Below are 22,299 nucleotides of genomic sequence, written 5' to 3'. Positions count from 1 at the left end.
CGTACTTGCAGCACTAGCATCTGTGGCCTGGTACAAGTACGTCCTCTGTGTGGTCTCCACAACCATGTGGCTGTGCACGTCCCAGAGCCGCTGCCCTGTACCTGCTCCGGACCAGCCCAGGCCCTCTACCCTGGAATCACAGCAAGGAGAGCCTTGGTTCAGCAGAGGCAGGTGGAGAGCCAGCCCTGAACTTCACGTGTCGCTGCGTCTCTTGATAAGATGAGGTCCTTACCCAACCCCATTTGTGGAGCCTGGGGCAAAAACTATGCAACAAGCTATGCAGACAGAAGGAGGGACATCTCTCACCCAAGAGTTGGCTCTCTCCTGGCTCCTCCTGTGGGCTGTGGGCTGGCAAGGAGTACACTGAGAGACTCCTTGAGGCCACTGGGCCAGAGCAGATACGCACTGCCCTGCCCGTCCCTACGATAACCCAGCCGGTTGGGGAAGGTTACCGAATGGGCACGGTCCGCTCCTGGGTCTCAGCAGAGGTTACTGTCTCCTGCTCCAGGTCTTCATGGGGGAGAAGCCGTGGGACCTTTTGAGTTTCAGCTGGAGGGAGACAAGAAGCCTGGTGAGGACCTGTGTGCTGCTCCTTAGATCTGTGTGCTGCTCATTGTGTGGGTCCCCCGCAAGTCTCCCTATCACCAGGCGGGGTGGAGGAGACCGTGGCTAAGAGAAGCTCCAAGTCCCAGCACCTTGGCTGAGAACCGGGCAGGGTCCGCATATTCAGACTCGTGGCTCAGCAGACGGCAGGCCAGCGATGTACGCCGGCCACACTGCGGAGGCCAGATGCCAGGACTTCCCTGTTCTCCGGACACAGTGCTCCTATCTGACAGCCGGGCTGGCACTGGGAAGAGCAGCCCCTGCCCTCCAGGCCACCCCTGGAGAGCATCCCGGAGAAAACCATGATCATGCTGACAATCTTAGTGCTATGAGAGCCAAGAGGCTTCTGCAGTTTTTTAGTAACAGGACTGATGTAAGGGCAGAACACAGAACGACGGACATCAAGCACAGATGCCCAGAGACGGCAGTGTAGGGCCCCACGGAGAACAGGAAGGCCCTTGACCCAACTCTACCCAGCAGACTCCGAGAAGAGAGAAAACACACTACACTGATTAGAAAAGATGGGCTGGGGGTGGCAGCAGACAGATGGTGCATCCAAGGAACCTGAAGCCACAGGCATGAGAGCAGCCCCGAGCCCTGCTGCCTGATGAGTGCGGCCAGCTGTCCACGCATGGTCTGCAGCCTGGGGTGGGCTCTGGAGAGGAAGGCGCACTCCTGATCCCCAGTTGGTGGTCAGGACCAGGGGTGGACAGCGTCCTCTGCAGACAGGGCTGGAGTGAGGCTGACCTCGCAGTGGATCTGTGGCCAACTGGGGAACCTCTAGGTCCCTGTGTTCTTCCCCAGCCCCATCCACAGCATACAGTCCACTGTCTCCCACATCGTCTGCACCCTGCCCTCCTGGGGTCTCTTAGATTCTTGTCCTCCCTGCTTTGGTCACCTTTCCTAAAGGAACGTCATACTGTGCTGTTCCCTGGTGTCTCCACACCACCATAAAGAGGCTCTCCTGACTGATCTTCCTTCGCTACCCTCATGCCTCAGGACATCAGGTGAGGGTGGACCTGGGGCTGCAATGTTCTCCCCGAAGACTCGAAGGGCCTCCGCCACTGTGAGCCCCAAGTACGGACCAACATGGGGCCCTCCGCCACCCCCCACCCCAGGCCACAGTGTTTGGGGAAATGGGTAGCGGGCCCCTTTCCTCCTGCAGCGTTTGTTCCCCATGCCTACATGCACAGAAGCTCAAAAGCCCTGGCAGACACAGGTTTCTCTCCATCTGGGTCTGGTTTGGGGGCACAGGAATGTCCTCTGGCTCTGACTTTGCCCATGATTGCCTAGTCTCCTCATCACGGGGCTGGGGGAACACGAGGCTTGGGCCCCAAACATGGCAGTCTGCCCTTGTCTGTCATCACAGGCAGTGCCAGAAAGCTCATGCCCGCAGGGCGTGGAAGGACATAAGTAGGCCCTCATTTTTACCCTTGCTTGGCTACAGTCCAGTCACTGCAGTGGCTGAGCAGACAAGCTCCATGTGGCTGGCCTGCCTCATTGACTGAAACCCTCAAGACCTTGCACGGCAGCGTCAGCTGTTTGTCTTTGCTCACCCTGTCTCACTTAAGAGTCTTGTTGCCTGCAGCCTCTGTTGGCCTCACTACCCAGCCCTGCCTGTCTCAGCACCTGTGTTGCAGGACACGGCTCCTCCCAGTGCTCACTCTGGCCCTGTCCGCTGAGGGCTCAGAGAGTTAACCATTCCTGGACCACCAGGTGGGGAGCAGGGGTACCTCTCAAGTGCCCACCCTGGTCTGCAGGAAGGGTCTGGACACATAGCTGCAATCCTTGCAACTGAATCTGCATTAGGCAGCAGGACCCAGAGGAGCTGTCCCCTACCTGGAGCCTCAGTTTCCCCCAAATGCACCCTCTGTCCTTAGGGAGAAATTCACTCAGTACTCCACATTAGGAGCACCTTACCCACCTAAAGGAAGAGTCTTAGGTCACAGTGGAGTATCCTATGGGGAGAAGCATCCTAATTCAATCCTCTTACTCTATCCCTCCCCCTCCCTCTCCATCCTCCTTCCCATCTTCCTCCACTCTTCCTTCCACCTGTCCTCCACTTCTTCTCCTTCCTCCTCCACTCTCGCTTCTTTCTTTCTCCCTCCATTGAGAAGAATGGGGTAACCAAGCTGGCCAAGGACCAACATAGGAGGCTCCTGGATCTTGAGAAAGACCTATAGTGGGAAGATCCTTCCAGAGCCCATCCTGTCCTAAATCCACACATGGGATGTTGAGGCCAAATGGGGGGTGGGTTCCCCCCAGGGTGCACAGTTCATGAGCCATCAGGACTCCAAATCGAGGTCCCAGTGTGCTTAGAGCTCACGCCCGCTCGCGTGGGATGTGTGCTCGCGCCCGCTCGCGTGGGATGTGTGCTCACGCCCGCTCGCGTGGGATGTGTGCTCACGCCCGCTCGCGTGGGATGTGTGCTCATGCCCGCTCGCGTGGGATGCATCGGCTCTTTTCATGCCTCACCGGCTGCAGCTGAGGTTGCGGTGCCTGGGGGTGGGGGTGTGGCCTCCTGGAGTGCGGTGCCCGGGGGTGAGGGGGTGGCCTCCTGGAGTGCGGTGCCTGGGGGTGGGGGAGTGGCCCCCTGGAGCGTGGTGGACCCTCCTGAAAGGGTGCCAGCGAGGTCTTCCGCTGAGGGGCCCAGAGACTCAGGGCCCAGCAGTTTCTGAAGGACAGATAGGACTTTCTGGTCTACTCCATCCAGGGCAGGCTGGGCAGACTCCTCCAGGGCGGTGTCTGTGAAGAGGTGGGTTAGCACAAATAGGGTTAAGGCGTGTCAAGGCAGGGATCCCCATCCCCGTCCTCAAAGATTGCCTAGGTATAATCCTAGCTAATCAGGAGGCTGAGATCTGAGGATCACGGTTCAAGGCCAGCCTGGGCAGGAACATCTATGAGACTCTTATCTCCAATTAACCACCAGAAAACCAGAAGTGGTGCTGTGGCTCACGTGGTAGAGTGCTTGCCTGGAGCCGAGTTCAAGACCCATGACCGATGGGGGGAGGCGGGGGGAAGGTTGCCTACGTGTGCTGATCCTGACACCCCTAGCTATTTCACCCACCCATCTGCTCCTCACTCAGGAGACTATGCCCCAAGACCCATGCTGGGGCAGCTGCTTCCTCTACCTGGAGGAGAGCTCAGGCCCAACCCCACCCCCTGACACTGCAGAGACAGCACCTCCACTGCCACGCTGTGTGCACCCTCCATCCCCAGGCTGGTTTTCCTCAAGGCTGACTCTAGACCCTAGGGTGCTGAACTGCACAATATCAAGGGCTAGGGTGTCCCGGTGGCCACAGCCATGGCCTTTCCTAAGGACAGGTCCACCTCCCAGACAGCCCCAGTGCCCACCCACCCCTACCTAAGCAGAAACACCCTACTGTCCACCCACAGTCCAGCCAGGCCCAGCAGCCTTCCCCTGGCCCTTCTCTCAGCCTCCACCTGCCCCCCCCCATGCCTTCCAGGTTCCTCCTAAGCATGGCTCCTGCCCTTGTCTCAGGCAGGCTCTTCCAGACCTGCTTACTGACCCCTGAGCTGTCTCACCTAAGCCTCCCAGAATGTGGCAACATGACCAATCCATCATCATTAAGTTCCTTTCCAGAACCTTCCCCACTCCAACCCTCCGCAGGCCCTGCTGGTAATAATCTCCTGCCCCAAACTGGATAGGCAGCCATCCTTCCTTTCCCACCCTAAGATGTCAGCAGTATCCCAAGTCAAGCCTTGTGCTGGAGGTCAGCGGAGCCCTGTCCCCAGCAGCAGCAGGGACCATGGAATTGCCTGGGGCATCTCTGCTGTAGAAGCCAATCTCTGGGTGCCAGGTGCTCCGGCCGGTCACACGTGTGACTCCCCAAAGCCCACCTGGTCTACAGCAAACTGTCCAGGGCTCAGAAAGAGCTGCTCAGGCCCCTGGAAGTCCAGAATGACTATTAGTGACTATCTTGGCCAACCCATGTGTCCCTGGGGTCTGCTCCCACAACTTGTATGTGGACAAATTAGGTCCATGTGCGGCCACAAGTTTACCCAGAGCCTCAGAAAGGCTGGGATGGGACATATGGGTGCTTTACTGGGGAAGGTGAGTGGGCCTACATGGCCCCAGTGTGACCTTGGAATCAAGGAATGGGGGTGGCTGGCTAAAGCCCACCCAGGGCTACAGCTGGAGGAGACCCTGGGAAGCCAGTTGCAAAAGCAAGAAGGAACAGAGAAGAGCAGCAGGGAGATTTTTATTGTTTCTATCAGAGCAAGAGATGGGGTGTCTTCCCAATTGCAGAGCCTTTGTCCACCTTGCAGAGAAGATGCCAGAAGATCTTCAGAGCTGGTGATGGGGGCCACACACGCCTTGGATGTGGTCCAAGGAAAATCCCTCAAGAGACGAGTCTTGGGTCACAGTCTCCCAGCCTGCAGGACAGGCCTGGCAGCTGGGACCCACAGTGAGAAGACAGATGCCCTGATTTGTGTTGTGTGTGGCCCTGACAAGCCAGGAAGAAGCTGCTCCTTGCCAAGGCTCGTTTGAGGTGACTGAACACTTTCCAACGTTATGGGGCTCTGTCCAGTCCTCCCCGCTGAAGATCAGATCCAGTGAGGTAGAAGGGCCAGGACAGGCGGTGGGCTGGCTCATGCTCATACTTGATCAGCAAGGGTGTCAGCAGTCCTAGCGCACATTCCAAGGTGAGCTGGGAGTTTCCTGAGGTCAGATGAGAGTGCCCAGCAGGGCTACAAGCAGCTTCCCTCCCTGCTGTCCCCACGTCACAATGGCAGCACATGGAGAGTATCCGGCTCTGAGCGTCTCACCAGCTGGTGCAGCCTCAGCTCTGGGAGGGGCCAGGAGCCTCATCCTCATCTGGGCAGATGTGCAGAGTGACTGTCTCTCCCACAGTCCCAAAGCCAACCATCTGGGTGGAAACCTCCGTTTTGAAGCTACTCTGGCCACTGTCTGCAGAGCGCTGGAGCTGGGCACAGAAGGACGCGGTCCAGGGGGTGCTGCTCACAGGCTCTTGGGCCTCCCGCACAAGGAAGGAGGCACCCTCTGGGCTGCAAACCTGGCGTCCCAACCTGAAGAAGCCAGGTGGGCCCTGATGGCCCCGTGGACGTGGATGCCCCACGCTGAGCAGGACGGGCTGCCCCACCGTCGGCTCACTAATCTCTCTCTGGAGCACGGAGACCTCGCAGGGTGGATCGTCAGGAATGTGGGGCACAGAGTCCTCACAGCCAAAATTCTCCCCTTCCTGGGGCACATAATCTTCTAGATCAGCCAGGGTTAGCACACGGCCATTATGTGTGAGAATTTTGGGGTCACGGCTCCCAAGGCCGCCGGTGTCCTGGGGTTCCTCTGTCACAACGGTGCTTCCGTCCCCATCACTCTCCCCCGCCGTCTCCTCGGCGCTCACCTCCTCTGGCTCAGGGCTGGCAGAGCTCCCAGTGTGCACACAGAAAAACAGAGGCTCACTGACACATGCCGCAGCTGTGCCCTGAGCTCCAGACTCCTGGTCCAGTTGCTTGTTGTTGGAGTTATTGGTGTTGGGATCCTCCCTAGGGGTCCCTCTAGGTAGTGTGAAGAGCAGCTCCCCTAAGCTGCCAGGGCTCTCTCTGACAGGAGACACGCCCGGTGATCCTGTCTTCTTCACTCGGACTTCAATGGTCTCCTCAACCTCCAGCCACTCAGGCCGGGGCCCAGCACCGCTGGGATGAGCTGGAGAGAGGGCCTCAGCCTCCGTCACAAACAGTGTAGGTACAGCAGGCTTCCGGTCGGGCTCCACTTTGAGTGTGCGGGGCTGGCTGGACCTCGGTGGGTACAACAGCTCGGTAGCCAGCTGTCCTGGCCGTGGAGGGCTGGCAGAGCGGCGGGAAGGTGAGCAGGAGGGGGATTTGCCAGGGGACCGATGTCGGCCACGAGGACTCTTCACCACGGTGGTGATGGTCTCCTCTCTGGTGGGGGGAGAGGGCCCAAGAGGAGGTGGGTACAGAGACCTGCAGCCTCACCATGCCATCAGCATATGCCAGTTAATGCGTATGCGTGAGTAGGAGGGGGAATGAGAGTGCACCAACTCCTACACATGCTCTCGAACCCAGTTTTTAACCACCTCCAATCCAAAAGTTGAAGAAACAAAGCACAAAGTTGCATAGGACTAGCTTCAGACTCTACACGGGATCTTAAAAGAACAGTCCAGTATTTGGAAGGCCCATGCCACATCACACAGACAGGCATCTCCAAAAACCAGGTAAGGTCCAGAATATGATGTCTCCCTGTGCCAGTCTCTCCTCATCGAACCCACGAGCAGGCTTTGTGCTGTGTTCTGTGGGGGAGGGTGCACTGGGCAGTTCTCACTGGGTACGGCTAAGGACAGCTGCAGCGCTGTAACAGCAGCATGCACAGGCTAAGTGCAGGCCAGAGCCAGTTTCACCTGCAGCCTCTGCTCCTGGCCTCTGGGGGGAAGGTATGAGGCTAGTGAAGCCCCAGCCAGGCTGAAGGGTAAACCTAAGCTGGACAGCTAGCTCCAGACTTGGACTGGCTGTCACAGGGCATGTGACTGAGACAGGCCCTTCCTTTCTGGGTTTCATCTTCCAAAACAGGACTAGAATGTCTGGGAAGAAGCAGGATGCAGCGCCAGGTACGTGAGGGTGGATGTTAGTTATATCCAGAGACTCTGCAAGCTTTCTCGTCCGACAGCCTTGGAGTGTTCTACCTTTCTCACAGATATGAGCAGAGGGGGTGAGAATGGCTCTATACTTCCTCGGGGCCAAGTCAGAAACACATTAGCCACCCAGGTCCTCCTCGAAAGCGACCAGCAGGTGTAAGAACAAACCGACAAGACACAGGCTCCACTGTCCTAACCTTCCCTCAGGGTCAGGCAGAGGGGGCTGGAGACACATGGCGGCCGTGTGGTGCTGTCCCCAGGTGTGGACTGCACCTGAGACATTCCTCTCTCTTGTCTATTCTTTTGCCTAAATCGGGGCTTCATCCAGAAGCAGTTGCTCCCAAGAACAGGTCACAGACATGTGACCTTTGGAATGCTCAAGATCTCTGTCCTCATCTGGTAAAAAAGAAATGTTCCACTGCACCTAACATTGAAACTCAGGCCTCCAACCTGGGCCTGCAGCTAAGTCAGAGCCTTCTCCAACGCTGGTGCCACTTGTTACCTAATGCCCTAGTCTGCTGTGAGGGCAGGGCTGGGTGGCGCTAGGCATCTGGTCACTCCAGCATCTTCCCTCTGCTGCGTCCATGAGGACACACGGGTCACCCCCCTGGGCTCCTGAGTGGTCTGTCCCCATGCTGTTTCCTCAAAACTCAGTCTGGAGTTACACTAGCACATTTCAAGTGCTCAAAACAAACATGTAGCTACTGTCTGCTACACGGGGCAGTGAAGATATGCTATTCCTACCACCACAACTTCTGCTGGATAACACGGCCCCAGATGCTCTGGGCAGACAGGGGCAGAGTTATGTCTCCGGCCTATGGAGGAGACATTCTCAGCCTAACTTGTGGCAATTGGCATCCAGGCCCTGACCGAGCAGAACAAAGTTGCTCTACTGGGGAAAGGGAGCTATGGGTAAGGCATGGAGACCCTAGAAAAGATGTGAAGTGTGGGAAGCCAGTGGCATAGGAAAAGTGGTTGCCCAGGTGTCTGCAAGAATCTGCAAGGGGCATGCAAAGGCCACGTGTGCAGGCAGCCAAGCAAGCAGGTGGCCAGGAGACACAGGCAAGAGCTCGGCAGGTCCAAGTTAGCGGCATGCGGGCACACTGCAGTCAGAAGGAAGGTTAGAAACACGCCTGCACTTACATGATGACGGTTTTCTTGGGGACTTTAGTCTCCTGCTCAGTGACTACAAAGAAAACAGTCGGAACAGCAAGGGTTACCTTCCAGCCAGTGCCAGGGTGGGGTAGGGGGAGACTGACCACCTGAGTGGCATGGCAGTGTGGAAATCTGCTCAGCTTAGGAGTCTGGCTAAGTTCTGCCTGGAAGTGTTTCTCTGGCAGTCCCGCTCAGCTTGGAGTGCTAGGCCTCCTTCATCTTTGAAAAGGAGGTGACGAAGTCTGTGTGTGGCAATAATGCATCACACAGGAGAAGACCCAGGATGCCTGTTGGGAGCACAGGTCCTCCCTCAGCTCATGGGTCGGCTTGCCCTGGAAACTTGTCAAGCATCTGGTCCCCATCTCAGACACAGAAACACTTCCTAAGCACCAGCAGCCACACTGGAACTGGATGCTGATGTCTTTTTCAGCCCAAATCCTAAAAGCCAAAAGATGAGGGACACTGGAGGCCTAAAAATGCATGTCTGAGCTCATGGTACGAGGTCACAGCTGTCCTTCCAAAAGCAGCCCCCACAGGGCACCCGAGAAGGGTCTTGACCTCTGCATGAGAAGAGCAAGCTGTCTTCCTACAGTACTCACAGCCCACAACCTCGGTGGCCTCTCTTGCTTGTCCCAGCAGCCTACTCTCCAGAGCCAGCAGGACCCACCTCACTGGGGGAGGACCAGAGGTGTGGACAGGATGGGGCTCACCTGGGAGCGGAGCACCTGCCTGGCCAGCAGGCCAGCAGGCAGCTTCTACCCGTACCCTCACATCTCATCGGCCCTTTGTATCATACCTTATGGGGAAAACTGAGCTGGAGGCCCACAGCACTTCGCCTGTGTCATTTCCTGCTTTGCTACACCGTCACATAAATAGGTTTTCTCTTAGGTAGAATTTTCAACATGTCTCAGATGAAGTGCACTAAAGAACTAAAGTACTTGCTGTGCCTGTGCATTTGGAAGATGCCATTCCTGTGTGTGTGCATATACATGCATATATCTTGCAATTATACGCAAGTGCATGCAGGTGTATACATGTATATATGTAGGTATATGCACATGTGCTTCTCACATGTGTGTACTCACACATGTGCATGCATATGTGTTTGTGCAGGCTTCCTTCTAGGGAGGGATGACCATGGAGAGAGGAAGACTGGCACTCAGCCATAAAGCTCCATGGATCCCAGAGATAGCCCGCATTTTCACCACTTTCAAGAAACAGGATGATGAGAAAGCTCAGGACGTCTTCCTCTGTCCTTCCCAACAGGCTCCCCCTTTCTAGCTTTGGGGACGGTAGACAGGCCCCTCTGGGCTGCCAAATCCCTAGCACCTTCATCCATGGTCCTCAGCTGCTGATGACCAGCTGTGGGCCTGAGTGAGTACTGGCAAGTACAGGAGGGGCGCAGCTGTGCAAAGCAGGGCTCCTGCCTGGTGCAATTCACAAGCCAGAGGGCAACGCCCTCCCAGCCAGGCCTGCCCGGGCCGGCAGAGCCACAGGGTTAAGAAGAAGCGGCAGGACAGGAGTTAGGAAGCAGGGAGGCATTGGGCTCCAACTCCAGGTCTTCAAGAACCAGCCTCTTGCCTCACCAGAGTATCAACGACGCAGCTGGCACTGGTGGGCCCCAAGGCCTGCTCTCCAACGCTGCCCCCCTCCTCTGTGCCCAGAAAGAGACTCCTTGTGATAACCAAGTGAACGACAGTAGAAGATGCTCTGTCCCCAACCATGAGATGTGGACGTGCCGGTGGCGGCAAAAGCAGCTGCACATAGTGTATGGTCACCCAGCGGTGGGGCCCACGGGTACCCTGGGGCCTTCGGGGACACCAATCAGACACGGGAGACTATCAGTAGAAAGGGACTTGGCCAGTATCTGTGGCCCTGTCAGGGACAGGGCGAAAGGACCTCTGTCTGTTGAAGAACAAGTCTCCGTGAGAACTATGGACTGCATTCCAGGTCCCAAGGCTGAGCTCCGGGGTCCAAGGGCCTGAGTTCTGGGAAGGTCTTCAGAGGGAGAGAGCTCAGGGATTCAACCTCAAAGGGATGGTTTCCAGTGGCCAAACACCACAGTGGCCAGGTGTCAGGCCTCGAGGGTGTCAACTCAACTCCATTCTACTGTGGGAGCTGCAGGCCCACCAGGGGTGGGCCCAGCCTCTGCTCCAAGACCCCAAGAGAAGAGAAGTTTTCCAGCAGCCCCTTCCAGGTGCACAGCTGCAACTGGGAAGCACAGGAAGGACTCCCATTGCCTCCTCTCCGTCCTGACAGGCTGAGCCAGCTGGAACCTTGCAGGAGTAACATGTCATAACCTCTGTCCCCTTCTGTCCCCAGTGTGGCTTATTCTGAAGCCTATTTCCTCTCAGGGACCCAGCAATTGACCCGAGTCGGGCCAGGGACACTAAACAAATGATCTGACCTCTACAGGGCCACACCCAGCCTGGAGCAGGGAACCGGGAATACCTGCTGCACGCCACGAAAGTCTCCTGCCACCCACTCTTTTTTTGGGCCAGTGCTGGGGCTTGAAACTCAGGGCCTTTTGATCTTGGCTTTTTCACTCCAAGTTGGCACTATACTACCTCCATGTCCAGCTTTTGGTAGTTAACTGGAGATAAAAGTTTCATGGACTTTTCTCCCTGGGCTGGCTTTGAATTGTGATCCTCAGATCTCAGCCTCCTGAGTAGCTAGGGTTCCAACCTGAGCCACCAACCTCCAGTCTTTTACTACTCCTGTCACCTGCACAGGGCCTCCCTGATCACTAGCAGTAGGGCTGAGATGTGGTCTTCGTGCACATTTCCTGCTGTGCAGAGCACTGAGCAGGGCTCTAGGATCCTCTGCCCACCCAAGGCTGCTTCTCCAGTCTTCACAGCAGGCTCATGGCATGGGCTCCGCCAGACTACACATGGACTGAGAATGCCCTGCAGCTGCCTTCTCTGGCCCCTCCCTTCCAGCTACCGCCCTTCCTTCCCTGAGATGCCAACCCTGGCCCCTCATCAAGGCAGCACATCCTGCTTGGAGGGGTGATGGTTTCAGCTTCACTGGGCTCCGCTCAAGCCCACGGAGAGTGCAACCCAAGGCCTAAGACTTAGTAAGCCCAGCACGGCGGGACCTACCTTCCACAGCAGCCACGAGCTGCTCCCGGTGGCGCTGGTCTTGGGCCCTCAGTGCAGGGCTCTGCATGTACAGCTCTCCGCCACCACGTGTTGAGCCCAGCCGATTTACCAGCTGCAAAATGGATGGCAGAGGTCCTCTGAGAATCTAGGGCTCCCCAGAGGGGTCTGGCTATCCTGCTGGGGTCACTCTGGTGGCCAGGAGCATGGAGTTCCCAACCTTGACTGTGTCTCCCGCAGGGCAAAGGGCTCTCTGCCCAGCTATGATATTCATACAAGGTCTCTATAATGATGGAGCTTCTCTCTGCCTGCCCCACCCAATCTGGTTACTGGCCTTGGGGAGCAGAGCACGTGAGTACATAGTGAGAATCTTTTTGATTTTAAACCAGTCCTGGGGCTTGAAGTCTGGGCCTGGGTGCTGTCTCTGAGCTTTTGTGCTCAAGGCTAGTGCTCTACCACCTGAGCTACAACTCCACTTCTGGCCTTTTTGGTAGTTTTAGTGGAGATAAGAATCCTGTGGACATTCTTGTCTGAGTTGGCTTTGAACTATGGTCCTTAGATCTTAGCCTCCTGAATAGCTAGGATTACAGGGGTGAGCCACTGGTACTTGGCTAAAAGTGAGAATCTGACTGGGAGTGAAAGCATTGCACGTGGCCATGTGCATCCAAATCTTCAGTTAGATCCAGAGCTAATGTTGGAGCTCCTGCTCCCTAGCAGGCTTCCCTGTAGAGCAGGCTCCTTTAGTTCACGAAGAAGCCACACAAATAAGAACCCCAGGAGAGCCAGACAGAGGCCAGAGTCAGGGGCTTTAGGGACATCCATAGTGAGCATGACCTACTTAGGATTACTGTAAGGAAAGGCAGGGCTTCGGAGGCCCAGAGGACTCTGACTGGCTCCAACCACAGACTTGTGGATGCAGACTCTAGGAGCAGAGGGTAACACTGCTATGTGTCAGGCCAAAAGTCCTGTGCTGGGCAACATCACTACATCTCTACACACGTGAGGAAAGACCAGGTCAGTACCAGGTCTTCCCCTGGAGGTAAAGACCAGGTGGCAATCCCAAGATGGTGGCAAGGGGTCAGTTGGTGGGGACCTGACCTGATGTGAAGAGGAAGCCACAGGCAGAGATGGGCAAGGCCTGTGCATGGGGGTGGGGTGGCTGAAGATGAAGGGTGACACAGAGGATGGCTGGTGAGGAGAAGTGTCCCTCCCCACACACCTTACCTCACACTCATAGTGCCCCAGGTCCTCCTTCGTGGCTGTCCGGATCACCAGCACCAGCACACCACTACGGGGCTCACTCAGCATTCGGTACTTGCTGCCAGGGGTCAGCGGGGCCCCATCCTTGTACCACCTGGAACAGGCGCCGGAGAGACAGGGATTGGGCCACCCTCTGCTAGGTGCTCAGCGCCTTTGCTCATCTGCGGCACCCTGTGCTGGGAACCCACCCCAGTGTGCTATCCCCAGATTCCATTGTCCTCAACCCGCCCGCCCTTGGGAAGTCAGAGGACCCGGCCTGGCCGTGTCCTGCTGGGTACAGGGAACCCCATGTCTAGCATGAGTCTTGGCCCCATAATGTCCATTCTCTTTGTCCCAGCCTGAGCCTGACCAAGGGACTGTGCTACCCAGCCCTTGCACCTCGGACAGAGGCTGCAGTCCCAAGCCTCACCTGATCTGAGGGTATGGGGCACCTTCCACAGTGCAAGTGATCTGTGCATCCTCTCCCTCCACAAAGGGAGAGGCCCGGACCTTGTTCACAAACCGTGGGGGAACTGCAGGGTGAGGGAAAGACCAAGAAACATAAAGAGATGTAGACAGCCAGAGACAGACCAGCACAGTGACAGAGATTCTGTGAGTAGAGCGGAGGAAGTGTTGAGGTCCTCCTTCACAGATGCCTGTCCCGAGCCTGCAGGCAGGCTCTGGCTCAGATCAGCTGTCTACACCACCCTCTCGCCTGTCCCAGCCTCAAGCCTTGGCTGCAGCCCCCCCCCTTCTCCAGAGGCTGCTGTTGTAGGCTGAGCAGAGTGGTCCCAAGCCCAGTCAGCCTCCTTGCTCACCCTGCACCAGGATCTTTCCCAGAGTACTGGCACTGCCCGCGGCACTGGCCGCGAAGCACATGTACTGGCCAGAGTCTACGCCTGTCAAGTTATCCAAGATGAGGGCACATGAGCCATCAGGGTCTTCAATGAGGATGTGGTGAGGGTCCACCTCCACTGGCTTCCCATCTGCAAAGGAAAAGTGAGGGCTGTCACAAGAGTAGTAATCCTAGAGCCTGACCTTTTCAAGTACAAGAGTCTGGTCCAAGGCTGGTCTGTTGAGGGACAACTTGTATCTCTCAACATCTGTAGCACTATCTCTAGATGTCTGATCCCTCCTTTGGTTTCTAGCTATCTATTTCTCCACCCAAACTTCTGTTTCTTTGTCTGTCCTGGGCTATCTCTGACCCTACCTTAATATGTCTCTGAATGCTGGTTTCTGTCTCTATGTCTCTAGTTGTCTTTGTCTCTGAGTATCTGCCATTCTGTGTCTCTCCATAAAGGGCACAGCCTAAACATGTCTTTGTCCAGTTTGACAGTGGCTAGAAGCAGAGGCTGGACGGACAGGCCTCACCCCACAGAAACATTTCATGTGCAGTCAGCTACGCAGCTACCCTGGCCTCCTTGGCAACTCCCAGAGACCGTGTCCCTGGCTCACAGGCTGTGGATGGACTCAGCTACTCTCATTGCCTACCCAGCCTAGAACTTCCATGAACCACATGTCCTTCCTGCCTCCCCTCACCTATGCCCGGCCTATCCTGCTGCCAGCTAGCCTTTACAGCTAGCCTCAGCACCCCAGACTCCCCCCAGACAAGTAAGGCTTGCTAACAGCGCAGTCCAAGCCTTAGTGCCCACCTGCCTTGTGGTCCCTCTCTCAAGTCACACTCTCCTGCTTTCTCTCTCTCTCAGCTTGAGTCCTGGCTTCATCAGCCCTTCCTCCGTAGCCAGTGCTTCACCTTCTCCATCTACGGAGCCCCTGCTCCGAGGCACAGAACCGTTCTGCTCGTCCCTCCCTAGCAACCACCTTTTCCCTAGCAACCAAGGAGTACCAGGTGCCATCCATCCTTTAAACATCGGTAGTGGTATGTAAATATATTTGAGGATCGAAATTACAAAGTATAATAAATAAAAGATGGATGAAAAATTCTGCACTAATTCTGTCTGGTATGAACACCCCAAACATCACTGACCACACATCCTTCCTGGGAGATGCAGAGGGAGGGGCAGACACTCGCTGTGGATGACCCCTTCCCCACCCCCAAATGCTGAAATGTACAACCTATTCTAACGGTTCTGGCTGTGGTCCCCAATCCAGAGGGACATTAAGCCTTTTCACAACCATCCACGACGCAGAGACCACCAGCAAAAGCTCCCACTTTAACTGCTCTACTGGAGAGCAGCGTCCAAGCCACCAACCTACACAATGTAGTTATAAGCAGGGAGCCCTTTGTGTGCCGAGGTGAATGAATGGTCTAAAGACCCAAACCACATTCATATGACAAAGATGCCAGCACAGGCTCAAGAGGCTGTTCTAGGAATCTCTAAGGACTCAGCAACTCTGAGCTTCAATGCCTTCTGACATCTAGTTTCTGAGGAACATCTTTCTCAAATGCTCTGATGTAAATGTTGCACACTCCACCAGCAAGGATGGCTTAGAAGCCTAAGATTCAGGGCCCTGTTCTCCTATGTGGGCAAAGTCATAATAACCTTTGTCCCTCAGGTCCCCTTCCCAGCCACAGGAGGACGAACATCTCACAGGACGCTTTGAGTACTGGGGCCACATGGCCCCATCTGAGTCTTTCACTTGGTCTACCCATCAGGCAGTTCTGTGTAGGGCCCAGGCCAATTTCTGGGCTCTATAGTAACAGTTCCTTGCAGCTCTGCTGTGGTTTAGAGCTGGTGTGAATGCAGCCCCTAAAGGTCTGTGCAGTGGAGCTTACTTAGTTTTCTGTATGTAATGTGAGGTGGTGGGATCTCACAAGGTGGGGACAAGGGGAAGTGGATGGGGTCCCTGGGGCACTCCTCTTGGAAGAGATCGATGCTGGTTGCCAGGAGTAAGTCAGCTCACAAAAGCAAGTTGCTGTAAGAGCCAGCACAGCCCAAATTCCTCTTGCTTACTGTCTCGCTATGACTGCTCTCTCCCTCACACTTTCCCACGTGACACTCTGGAGCACCACACTGTGATGTGGCCACGCCAACTTCACCAGATTAGCACCAGATTTCTCAGCCTCTCAACTCTGCAAGAAATCTCTTTACTTTTGAAAGAACCCAGACTCAGGCATTTTGTAAGAGTAACATAAAAATGGAATCTTCAGCTTTATCAGGAGTTCTCATGGTCTTTAGCAAATTCCAGATTTCTGTGACTGTTCTACCAATGGCAGCTTCTGGCAATAGGAGGTATCCTATGGGACTTAGGCCCTGTCCTGTCCTTGATGCAGCCACCAGACATGTCATATTTGAAAAATCAGCCCTTTGCATGCAACAGAACTTGGGTGACACAAGACTCCTGATACACGGAGGCCCATGACCCTCACTGGGCTCCATTCTGAGGGAAGGGAGCAAGGGACCAGCTGGCTTTGTTCCAATGGCTTCTCCCTTCCACCCTTGATGCAGAGCTGCTGGCTCCAAGTGGAGATTCTTGCAGCTCTACCACCATGTGGACTTGGATCATGCATCATCCAGTTAAGCTGAAACCCAGTGGTACACACGGGCTGCTAGCTACCCAAGCAAAGCACTACCCGGGGAGAGGTGGGGTCCCGGGCTCAGCAGTGAGCTCACTGGAGTTCTTACAGCTCTGAGCCATGTTAGTCTCCATCGTGAAGTGTGTGTGTTATATTTTTTTGTCGGTCATGGGGCTTAAACTCTGGGCCTGGGCGCTGTCCCTCAGCTCTTCAGCTCAAGGCGAGCGCTCTACCACTTGAGCTACAGCGCCACTTCCGGTTTTCTAGTGGTTTATTGGAGATAGGAGTCTCACGGTCTTTCCTGCCTGGGCTGGCTTTGAACTGCGATTCTCAGATCTCAGCCTCCTGAGTAGCTAGGATTACAGGCATGAGCCACCAGCGCCCGGCTGTGTGTTATATTCTTGCTCACTTGACCTGGTATAAATAGCTCAGACATTAGGTTTGCTACTTAAGCTGGTTGCTATTAACCGACAAGCTAACTCCATGCCTCGTTGGGCTCAGGATGCTGATGGGGGACACAACTGCTCCCCCATACTCTCACAGCCGCCTGCTTGTACCACCATTGTTCCTGTGTGGAGCCACTCAAGTATAGTAAAGACTCAGTACAGCCCAAAAGAAAAACAGTATGTAACTTTGGCCCACGGCTCCTTGGATGACCTCAAGCCTTAGAATATCCTGGCTGGCAAGAGTCTCTTGATTTTTTATTTATTTATTTATTTTGCCAGTCATGGGGCCTGAACTCTGGGCCTAAGTGCTATCCCTCAGCTCTTCAGCTCAGGCTAGCACTCTACCACTTGAGCCACAGCACCACTTCCAGTTTTCTGGTGGTTTATTGGAAATAAGAGTTTCACAGACTGGGCTGGGAAGGTGGCTCAGTGGTAGAGCGCTTGCCTTGCATGCCTGAGGTCCTGGGTTCGATTCCTCAGCACCACATAAGCAAAAAGAAAAAAGCCGAAAGTGGCGCTGTGGCTCAAGTGATAGAGCGCTCGCCTTGAGCTGAAGAGCTGAGGGACAGCGCCCAGGCCCAGAGTTCAGGCCCCACAACCAGACCCAAAAAAAAAAAAACACAAGAGTTTCACAGACTTTCCTGAGCGGGCTGGCTTTGAATCACAATCCTCAGATCTCAGCCTCCTGTGTAGCTAGGATTACAGGCATGAGCCACCAGCACCTAGCTGTCTCTTGATTTTTCTAGGGGGCTTGGACCACAGATTTGCGGAAGGGTCTCAGGCTCATGCAGTATCAACTTCATATTACTTTATCAACTTTAAAATGTCTTCATATTTAACAGTATTTGTGGCAGGGCCTCTGGGCCGTGTGTAACGGCTTGACTTTAGGAAGGGCTGCCGGCACACATACACACAGCTAGCCCCCAAGTAAAAGACTGAAAGTAAGGCTTGGTGAGCTACGTAGGTGGCAACCCTTCATGTGTGTCACATGCTGTTACGAGGGTGGGAGGTGCCAGTTTCAGGACTCAGCTGGGAGGAGAAATTGGAAGCTTAGACTTGGGGATGTGTGGACCCTGCCCAGGAGCCTTCTTTCCTCTCAGTGACTTTAATCTGGGTCTTTCTGTTGCAATAAATGATCTTTATAACAGCTTTTCAGAGTTCTCAGCCCTTAGAGTGGATGATTGAACCTCATGGTTACTCCCCAGGTCGGCCTGTTAACCTGTCCAGGGTACTGTTCCCACTTAGGAGTGAGCGGTTGGTGTCTCCATCTTTGCTCCACCCAGGCTCGTGGCTGCCTGGCAGCTCTTCAGACTCACCACCTCAGAGCCTGTCCTTATCCACCACTCTCTTCCCTTGCCTTTCTCATTTCCCTGGGTACCTGACCTTACATCATGAGCTCATCTGTCCACCACCTGTCCCCCACCCAACCTTGTCAGCTCCAGCTCCCGGACTAGGCCTGGCCTGTCCCCAACTCACATCCCAGACCCCTGCTTATCGGCCCTCACTCTATCCTCATCCCATACACAGCCTGTTTCTCTCCAGCCCCTCCTCCCAATTTCAGGGCCAGCACCCTTGAGGGTGAGGCTAGGAACTCCCTTGGCCCCAGGGGTGTACCTTTATACCAGCTGATGATTGGTTTAGGTGTGCCGGTCACACGACAGGCCAACTTGACTGTCTCACCCAGCTCAGCTGTGCAATCAGCCAGCTCCTCTTCAAAGTCTGGAGAACCTGAGGACCACACAGGAGGCCTCTGAATGGTCTTTGTGTGAGGTGTCCCCTTGAATATACCCTGACAGGCTGGATATGGCTGCTTCCCTCCAGGATCAAGGGTGAGTGAGGGTAGCTAGGTATGTATTGGGGATGGTGGAGATCATGAAGAAGATCCTGTTTTGGTTGAGGCAGTAAATTCAGAGGCAAGATTCCTCACTCTCCTGTCATGGAGCCCCGATGTGTTATGTCTTCACTGTGTTGCCCAAGTGCTCCCTACCTGGGCCAGGGACATCCACATGCTGTTCAACTCCCATCCTGTGAGGCCCCCAGCTCTGTCCTCCACCCAGAACTGACCACGGAGGGAACAGAACCATCTGTCCTAGAAACCCTGCCATCCCTACAAGCCCACTGGGGTACTGGGCCAAAGACTGTGTTACCTGAACACTCAGTCTTGGGGGGTCCTATGACCTGGGTGCCACCCAGAGACAGATGGGGTGAAAGCCACATGTCCTTCCCCAGCCACCAGGCCTCCCCCCCAAAAAAAACCCCCAACACTCACGCCACACTGGCAGGGCCAAGCGCTGCTGGATGCCAGAGATCTCCTTCACCCAGGAATTTTTGATGATGACAGTCCGTGCTTGCAGCAGGTATTTGCGCACGGAGTCCTCCCGCTCATGCCACACCTCAAAGGCACGGTCATCCCCCTCTACCTGGTCATTCAGGTCGATGCTGCTCAGCTGTGGGTACGGGAAACGAGGACTGACCATCTCCTGGGCATGCCAGGTCTCGATGGCCGTGCCCAGACCACCCAGGCGCAGACTACAGGACTGGTCCCTAGCATCCATCTTGGAGACCAAGGGACAGACAGACCTTCCCTCATCCACCCATCTGCCCGTCAGAGCCCACAGCAGCTTCCGGCTCCCACAGACCTTCATCATGTTCCGGAACACATAGCTGAAGGTGTCCGTGCGAGAGTCTCGCCGGGGCTTGCAGATCACCAGGTGGTTGCGGAAGAGGAACACGTGGCGGTTGTGGCCCTTCCAGGGCATCCGGGCCCCTGGTGCCCCCTCCCACACGATGAAGTGGCCCTAGGGGCGTGAGTGGGCAGGGGTTGGCCTGTGGCTGGCGGGGACCCGTCCACAGTGCAAGACCTACCATCACCTAAGCCAGCACCCTTCCGAAGTCATGCCCATCACATGCCACCCGCCCTGCAGCCCCACACATATACCCCGCTGCACCCCCGAGCCTGACCTGGCGGATGGGCTCTCCCAGGGCTTCTAGGGTGCCAGGGTAGTTCTCCATGAGGGACACATGCAGCTTGTTCTCAGCGCGCTGGGGCAGGGCTGACACCACCGCATAGGCCTGCTCCAGCAACGCGCAGTTCTGTCTGTTCCGGGCCTTGTTCCGGATCAGCTCCTGATATGAGGGGCAGAGGGGCAGAGGGGCAGGACACCAGCTGACTCCAAGTCCAGATCTGTCCTCTGGCCCAGCCTGGACAGACCAGACATGGCTGTGCCTACCTTCAGCAGGGCCTGGTATTTCTGTATCCGCTCCACTGGTTGCTCCAGGTAGTGCTGAAGTGGGGGTGGGGGTGGCTGGGAGGGGTCCTTGGCTGACAGTGTCTCCTCTGTGTATTTCTGTGGGGGTCACGAGGGTGGGGCTTAGGCAGGAATCACCCTGAGCTGGAGGACAGGCTCCAGGGACCTCACAGACACCCCTGCACTGAGGTGATAGCTGCCATCATATCTGACAGGTGTAGCACAGGGCTTAGGCAACTTAAGTGTGCAGCTGAAGAGCACAGAGCACTGGCTGCATTTCTCATTAAGTTAGAGCCCAAGGAGGGGTGGGCAGGGCCAGGTGATGGAGAAGGTGAGGGAAGACGGACTTCAGGTTTGGCTCCAACCTCAGATGGCCTTCAGGCAAAGGGACCTTCTCAGAGGGGCTGAGGGCAGCACTAAGGCCTGGGAGCAGGCAGGGCAGGGCAAATAGCCAGTAAGCCAGGTCCCAGGCACCTTATAGAATTCCTGGACTGGTGAGCTGACGACCACAGACTCGGCTTGCACACGGCCCACCAGGAACTCAAGGTATTTCTCAAAGGCCTCTTGGTTCTTGATGAAGCACATGGCCACATCATCATCTGTGTCACAATGCGTCAGTTCCTGTAAAAAGCTGTTGTGAAGGGGATGGGGTCAGGGCATCCACCCAGACTGGCTCTAGGTCCTCTCCTTTGGGAGGAGCTAGGCCCTGGGAGCGTGAAGTACACTGTGTCCTGAATGTGTGTATGGATATGTGTGTACACTTCTACGTGAGTTCAGACATGTGTGGTAAGTACACTTCTACACACATGTACATGCATGTGTGGGTGCACATACAGGCAGATGTATGCTGTGTGGATGTGTACATAAGGATGTACAGATATGAACAAACATACAAGCACAGCATGTATTATTATGTGCATTATGTGCATGTGTGTCATCTATACACCTTTGGGTGTGCATGGGACAGGTATCTATGTGGGTGTTTGTGTGAGCATTTGCATGCCTTGTGTGAGTGTGCAATAGCATACAGGTGCATGGAGGCCTGCACACATGTCCAGGTAAATATGCTTGTGTGTACAATGTATACACTGTATATCCACAGGTAAGCCTTGTGCATGGGTGTGCATGCTGTTGAGTATATTGGTGGTAATGTGGTGGCAGCACATGTACACATATACCCACATGCATGTAGGCCCACATGCAGTAGACATACGTGTGGGTTGTGCACATGCTAATCAGCAGAGGGGTACTCCAGGCCTTCCCGTGCCGGAGGCAGGTACAATCTGTGTGTCCTGGTGGGGGGGTCTGCCTTGTGCAGAGACATGATATAAAAGTTGCCTCTTAACTCCTGCATACCTATCCATTAGGCCTGACCTGCAGCCTGCGTATGTATGTTCATGTACATGTTATTTTTTTAATCTGGGCACCTCTTTATTTTTTATCATCTTTAAGGAGTTTCCATGTAACAATCTGTGAATTCAATGCATCTTGCTCAATGTCACCCCTTTCAACATCCACACGTCTGTCCCCTACCACCTCCTTCCCTTGTGCTTTTAACTGTGTAGGCTATACGGTGAGTTCTTGACCACATTTCCCCCTCTCCTCATGCAGCCCACACACCTACCTGCTGTGGAAGTGGCTGATGTCCTGCACATTTCTGAAGATGACGGTCTTCTGGCTGGCCACAGCAGCAGGCACGTGTGGACTGCGGTCCAGATGCTGCATGTGGTGGCTCTGCAGAAACTGTAGCTCACCAACAAAGGCCTGCTCTGAACTCAGCAGCTCCTGGATGACAGAGCTGGCAGGAGAGGCAACCATGAGTGGGACCTGGGAGCTCAAACAGCAGGCCCTCAGCATTGCTCCAGCAGAGCTGGCTCCCTTGTGGCCCACATCTCTCAGCTGCCAAATCAGAGCACCTCTTGCTATCTGCAGCCTACCACCAACTTTCAGAAAGGGGGTAAGGAGTCAAGAGAGAGATATTCCTTTGTCCTCCATAAAACTGCTCTCTTTACCAGGAAGTGACCTGGTATGTTCCCAACAAGGAACTGGGGTGAGCTCAACTCTATCCCTGACAGAGGCTCATGTAGAATGAGTCACAGGCCCCCATAAAGGAAGCAGTCTAGCATTCCAACTGGACTCGGGTAAGCAGTGGTTTTCTGTGAGTGATGGGCCAGGGCCAGCCAGTGGGAAGTCCCACCAGACACTCACCTTAGCCTGGTCTTGTATTCATCTTCAGACACGGCCTCTCCAGGGAACTCAGGGGCTTCAGCGGGCCCCCATTCAGGTGACAGCTGGTCAGAAATAGGAACTTGTCACAGATAGCCTGAGTGCTGCCCCTGCCAAGATCAGACTCGCATCTCTCAAACAGGGACAGCGATTTCAGAGTCTTCTAGGTCA

The 22,299-nt window shown here is 55.2% G+C and overlaps 1 protein-coding gene across 1 annotated transcript in view; it reads right to left on the bottom strand.

The window, feature by feature from the left end:
- Positions 1 to 22,299, bottom strand: part of Obscn (obscurin, cytoskeletal calmodulin and titin-interacting RhoGEF) — a 135,538-nt gene that overhangs the window by 12,891 nt on the left and 100,348 nt on the right. Inside the window, exons 75-89 of the mRNA XM_069994064.1 lie at positions 22,111 to 22,193; positions 21,527 to 21,700; positions 20,377 to 20,533; positions 19,885 to 20,001; positions 19,616 to 19,780; positions 19,294 to 19,452; positions 18,924 to 19,101; positions 18,269 to 18,382; positions 13,549 to 13,716; positions 13,161 to 13,263; positions 12,716 to 12,845; positions 11,495 to 11,606; positions 3,079 to 3,348; positions 453 to 549; positions 6 to 130 (exon numbers count right to left, since the gene is read on the bottom strand). Coding sequence (XP_069850165.1) covers positions 6 to 130; positions 453 to 549; positions 3,079 to 3,348; positions 11,495 to 11,606; positions 12,716 to 12,845; positions 13,161 to 13,263; positions 13,549 to 13,716; positions 18,269 to 18,382; positions 18,924 to 19,101; positions 19,294 to 19,452; positions 19,616 to 19,780; positions 19,885 to 20,001; positions 20,377 to 20,533; positions 21,527 to 21,700; positions 22,111 to 22,193 — 2,152 coding nt within the window. The remainder of the gene's footprint in view (positions 1 to 5; positions 131 to 452; positions 550 to 3,078; positions 3,349 to 11,494; positions 11,607 to 12,715; positions 12,846 to 13,160; positions 13,264 to 13,548; positions 13,717 to 18,268; positions 18,383 to 18,923; positions 19,102 to 19,293; positions 19,453 to 19,615; positions 19,781 to 19,884; positions 20,002 to 20,376; positions 20,534 to 21,526; positions 21,701 to 22,110; positions 22,194 to 22,299) is intronic.

This window comes from Dipodomys merriami, unplaced genomic scaffold (assembly GCF_024711535.1).
Source record: "Dipodomys merriami isolate MVZ:Mamm:240054 unplaced genomic scaffold, mDipMer1.0.p SCAF_440, whole genome shotgun sequence".
NCBI lineage: Eukaryota > Metazoa > Chordata > Mammalia > Rodentia > Heteromyidae > Dipodomys > Dipodomys merriami.
This window is presented reverse-complemented; position numbering and strand designations above follow the sequence as displayed.